At 34.3% G+C, this 6,000-nt stretch overlaps 1 protein-coding gene across 1 annotated transcript in view; it reads right to left on the bottom strand.

Moving 5' to 3' along the window:
- Positions 1-1,228: 1,228 nt before the first annotated feature.
- The window catches only part of LOC124959345 (uncharacterized), a 28,361-nt gene continuing 23,589 nt past the window's right edge, over positions 1,229-6,000 (bottom strand). Inside the window, 4 exon segments of the mRNA XM_047517862.1 lie at positions 1,229-1,605; positions 1,608-2,006; positions 2,009-2,215; positions 2,501-2,557. Coding sequence (XP_047373818.1) covers positions 1,229-1,605; positions 1,608-2,006; positions 2,009-2,215; positions 2,501-2,557 — 1,040 coding nt within the window.

The raw sequence follows: 6,000 nt of genomic DNA, 5'->3' as shown, positions 1-6,000 counted from the left end.
TTTATTTTCACCAACTCAAGGATTTTATCAATTTATGGAAAACATTTACAGACCTAGGACAATTATATTTTTCTGGACCATGGAAGGATATTTTCACATTGAAAAGGTAGCAATAATGTAGAAATATTGAGCACAATTCTTTTGTCTTCCTGTATGTGCACTACACCACATCACTTTTCAATTCCAGAATAGGCAGACGCACTTGCTCCTGTTAATGATTCAACTATTCACTTTGGGTTTAACCGTGATTTCCATTGGTTAATACTGTGTCCACAAATGTGGCAGAGGGAGACTTGGGCTAGCTTTTGTTTTAGTACCTATTTGTGATTGACACTGGAAGAAAATTTTCTTACTACTACAGTGGTTCAAAGAGAATCACAGACACTCAGCAGAATTACCCAGTCACTATGCACATCTGCAAGAGATATAAGTTTTCCCATCAGACCAGAACATATCAAGTTAATCAAGAGAAGTTCTGACTGATGAAGGCAGGACTACCTAATCAATCAATCAATATTATGTTATATCACTGAAATTTTTATTTTGTTATGCATAGTATATAACATATACACAAATAAATATTGGCATGCATGACAAATTCAGATTTATAAATATCTATTTATGAAAGGTATAGTTATTTTAATTTTTGATGTCTTATATACAATTACCAAATAGCATTTATGCTAACACACACCATACAACTTACAAAATAAAAATATGCACTTTGGGGGGCAGAGATATGCATTATACTTTTATAATGTACTAATGTTCTCTATGTGAGAGTGAATAAATATTCCTTTTAAATTTTGTGCCTGAGTGTTGAAGAATTCTTAGGTTACTCTATTGCACTTGATATTTCTCTATGGTAAGGTGTAAAGTTGCAAAAACTCTAAGTTCATTTCTCAAAAATAACTAAAAAGGAATGGAATATTTATTTCAGAAACCAAATGGTAAAGTATTAACAGCCTTCTTCCATGACAAGATTAGATTAGAGATTTTAATTTCAATAGATAGACTTGATTTTTGTACTTTTTATTATTTTACAGCTTATTTTCCAAACTTCCATTTAAACAGACATTGACTTATCAATCAACTGGTGATTATATTAAACATGTACTGCTTGGTTTTTGAAAACTGAACCTTCAAATTGATAATCATTCCAAGATATCTTGAACCAGTCTGCAAGATATTCTTAAACAGACATTACAATATGTGACATAATTTGGTGTTAATTTCCCGTCTCCTTCACATCTTTGCTTCTGAGGCTGTAGATCAGGGGGTTCAACATGGGGATGACCACTGTATAGAAGACAGAGGCCACCTTAACGATGAGCCAGGAACTTTTGGTGACTGGAACACAATAGAGAAAAAGGATGGTCCCATGGAAGATGGTAATGGTGGTCAGATGGGAGGCACATGTGGAGAAGGCTTTGTGATGACCTCCACCTGAAGGCATCTTCATTATTGTGATAAAAATGAAAACATAGGAAGCAAGAATGATCACCAGGCTGCTTATTTCATTCAATGTAGAAGACACTAAAATGATCTTCTGGTTAATATAGGGATCTGAATAGGATACAGCAACAATGGCAGCATGCTCACAAAGTTATTTATGATATTATTTCCTTGGAATGATTATTTCAGTAAAACGTAAGTAAGTGTCAAGGAACAGACTAACCCCCAAGAGTATGATGCTCCAACTAACAAGTAACACAGCTTCTGGGACATTGCAACTGTGTAGAGGAGAGGATGGCACACGGCCACCAATCGGTCATAGGCCATCACTTCCAACATGAACATCTCTGTCACTACAAATATGCATGCAAAGAAGAACTGCAGAATGCGGCCTGGGAAGGAGATGGTTCTGTCTTCCACCACCAAGTTTTCTAAGAGTTTGGGAGTCACCACGGTAGAGTAGCAGAAATCAATGAAGGACAAGTGACTGAGGAAAAAGTACATGGGAGTGTGGAGATTGGGGTTGACCCTGATGACCAGGAGCATGCCCTATTGCCCAGCACAGTGACTGTGTAGATGGTCAGGAAGAGCAGGAACAGGGGCACCTGGAGTTCTGGGTATTCTGAGAATCCCAGGAGGATGAATGTCACTCCAGCAGTCTGGTTTTCTTGGGTTCTGTGGATACAATGGGAAAGTTCATTCAGAGAAGAAAGTAGACAAATTTGGGTAAGGCGGAATGAAATGAGAAAACATTCAGAGTCTTAGTGGTTGTCCACAATGAGTGTCATGGGAAATATATCTGACAGTTACATTTGTTTACAAGCAAGCCTTCATTAATGCCACAATTATAATGGAGTATGAAACTCATACAATGTAATAAGAAAGCAAATTGAGAGGGGAGAATAGAACTGCAGTTGGCCCTGACATATCTCCAACTAGCAAACTCAGGATTGCCACAGAACATTGACCTGATGGGAAGAGCCAAGTGAGCTTTATGCATGAAATGAAAATTAGTGAACTTACTTATTTCCAAGGAAATACTTACCATGAGTTTCATCAATCTCTTCCCTGCCTTGCTTATTCATTTCTGAGAATTTAAACTCTAAAAAGAAAATTAATGAATCATCAAATTGATCAACCTATTTTTTCCTGTTGTTTCATAGTTATTTCTGAACTTCTTTTCCCAGTGTCCTTCCCATGCTCAGATATCCCTTTTCTTCACTTTTTCTACAAAATAATAATTCATAGTTATAGAAAATTATAAATGCTCTTACCTCCTCTTGGTATAATCCATGATTTGGTGCAATTTCAAGGTGAAACAAACTTAAGTACAATAAGTCCTGACCGATTTTTTTATGTTGAAACATTTTTCTTTTCTAGGGGTTAGTGTGATATCAGGAATTGAACTCAGAGGCATTCAACCACTGAGCCACATTTCCAGCTCTATTTTGTATTTTATTTGAGACAGCCTCTCAATGAGTTGCTTAGCTCCTCCCTTCTGTTGTGGCTTGCTTTGAACTCCACATCCTCCTGCCTCAGTCTCCAGAGCCACTGGGATTACAGGAGTGCACCACCACACTGGGCATGTTGAAACTCTCCTACCACATCATTCTTAGGTGGTCAGTTCAGTCTACCTCAAAACATCCAAAGATGAGATGTTGCTTCCTGAGGAATTACACTGGATTTTGTTTGGTTCAGAATTTTTTCTGGAATTCAGTAGTTTTGGTAACCACATAGTCCTTTCAATGTTCTATTCTACTGGCTGCCTCTAGTTTATTCTCTTAATCTCTGGAGAATCAACACATTTTCCTCATTTGCATCATTTGCCATAGCCATGGTCACACCATTATCTGTCCTTATGAAAAATTGTAAACCCTAAAAGTTTATGCAGTATCTATAACATAGCATACTTCACTTACTTTCTTACCATGTACCATTGTGTCACTGTCTGTTCCACAATAAAATAAAAATCCACAATAGCAATGATGGACTCTAGGACATAGCAGGTACCCCATAATATTTGTTGAGTAAGTGGATGCGTGGATGTGAAGTGAATCAATTCTGCACTCTAGGAATATACTATATGTGCATATAGGTAAAATCTTATAACACTACTAAAGACTTTAAAATTGCCTATTGAATTATGACTGCACTGTAAACACACAAGTCTCTAAGGCACATCTTGAGTCCTACAAAACAAGTAGTTACAGCAAAATCCCATGGGATCTATGCATGCAAAATTAGTATAAACCAAGAACAGTTATGGAAAAAGGGTCATTGTATTATTTTATATGTCCTGTGTTCCCTCAAATCACTTCAACTATGATTTTCTATAATTTAATACAATTATTCTAATCCACTTTATAACTACTTTTTGAAACCTAAAATAGAAGTAAGCACAAGGAAAAGATCATTCCACATAGAATACTTTGAGTTGCATGCTTTATTAGCTGAAATGAAATATTTCATAGTTATCTGATTTATTATTATATTATTATCCAAGACAATCCACACACACTTGTGTTTCCTGAATAACATCCCTGCAGATTTCCTTCTTCAACTGCTCCTTTAGATTTCCTTCAATCCAATATCCATAATTTGACTTTGTACTACATTAATTTTTGTCCTGAATCTATTTTAATATAACACAAAGCTCATTGATTCAAAATTCCATAACTCTGCATACTTTTTCAAATGTTTCACAATATCTATTCTTTCTTTCAATCTGTTTTTACATATTCTGAGAAGCCCAAGGCTAAAAGCAAAATCATTGCCATCAGAGACAAATATATGCTGATATTTATATATTCAGCTAACTCCTACCCTCACATCTTTTCCACCCTTCTAGATTTTGACTCACCAATACTTATGAACTTGAGACTTCAGGTTGAGGTTCACAGCCTCCCAGTCTCAGAAAGTGTCACAATATTCAACAAACTGAAGGCTCAAAGTGCAGATTTGCAAATTATTTCCTTCCTTTCTAGTGACATGCACCCCTGATTATTCTTTATTTATTTGCCATGTATCCATTACTCTATTAAGAATTTTAAACCATAGAATTTAAAAAATATAAGTCTCATCCTCTGAAATGTTTCTTCTGAGAGTCAACCAAAGAATAATGTATGTAATTGCAAACAATTCAATGTACCACAGAATTCTTATCACTTCTTAAAAGTAAAGGTTTGAGCATTGAAGAAGTTGTTTGTGATAAAGAAAAACAAAATATTTCCTGGTAATGTAGGTCAGTCTTTTAGAGTGCATACAGTGAAAAAACAGGAAACAAATATTTCTAGACAGCAGAACTAGCTAGATTTGTACCCGTGTTTGACTCCTTAAAGATTAAAGGAACACATTCTTTTCCTTCTAAAGTAAAATGAAGGAAGAATTTAATCAACCCACCTCAATGCAGAGGAATTTGACTGAATAATTTATTAAAATTTGTTTATAAAGATTAATAACCTTCTTCAGAAAAAGACCTTTTTCTGCTCAATCTTTTCAAAATAAACTCAGTGATGACAGAATGAAAGAGAAGATGGAAATCTTATACCTAGCGTCAGTGTGCCACACATATATTCCACCAAGACCTTGAGGATTTTGATCCAGGAGAATAAAACTGAAGTGCTGCCTCAGAAGTCATACTTGGAGCAATTAGAGGAAACAAAGCCCCATGTGATATTTTGTTTGAATGTAATTTCTTCCAAAGATGGAGGAATACTTTCATAATCAATTTAATTTCCATGATCTCATGAAAAATCTGGTTATTGGGCATAACACATTTTGATTTCTTTACCTATTGTGTTTTAAATTTGCAAAAGAAAAAATCATGTTAAACAATATAGTGATAACTATTTGGAATTTTTTTTTCTGGACTCCAATGTGGGTATATATGTACCCCTGTATATCTGGACACAAAGCTTGTACACAAAGATGAACAGATAAAGAAATCATCATATATATAAACAAAGGGATATTACTCAACCATAAAGAAGAATAACTTTATGACATTCACTGGTAAATGGATGGATCTAGAGACGAGCAAAATAGGCCAATCTCAAAAAACTAAAGGTTGAATGTTTTCTCTCATATGTACTGAACAATCCCAAAAAAGAACAAATTTGAATTTCTAACACTTTCTCATTTCAAATTTACTAAAAAGCTATAGTAATCTAAATGATTAGGTAGTGGAATAAAACCAGATGCATGATCCATAGACTAATGGAATAGAATATAAATCTGAGATATAAACACACACACACACACACATATATATATGTGTGTGTTTATATATATAAATATATATATATATTTTCTGATATATATATCAGAAAATGGCCAAAGATCATTTAATGTTAACAAGATAATCTTTTAAATGAATGATATTTCGGAAGACAGATACCATTATGCAAATAAATTTGAGACTTGCATCATTTTAAAAAAATACTTAAAATGTATCAAGGACTTAAAAAGACCTAAAACTGAAAATGTAGAAAAATCTTAGAAGAAAAACTTCATGACTTAGTATGTATTAATGATTTCTTGGATATG

Source organism: Sciurus carolinensis, chromosome 11, assembly GCF_902686445.1.
Source record: "Sciurus carolinensis chromosome 11, mSciCar1.2, whole genome shotgun sequence".
NCBI lineage: Eukaryota > Metazoa > Chordata > Mammalia > Rodentia > Sciuridae > Sciurus > Sciurus carolinensis.
Note: the sequence above shows the minus strand (reverse complement) of the source record. Positions and strands in the feature narration are given on the sequence as shown.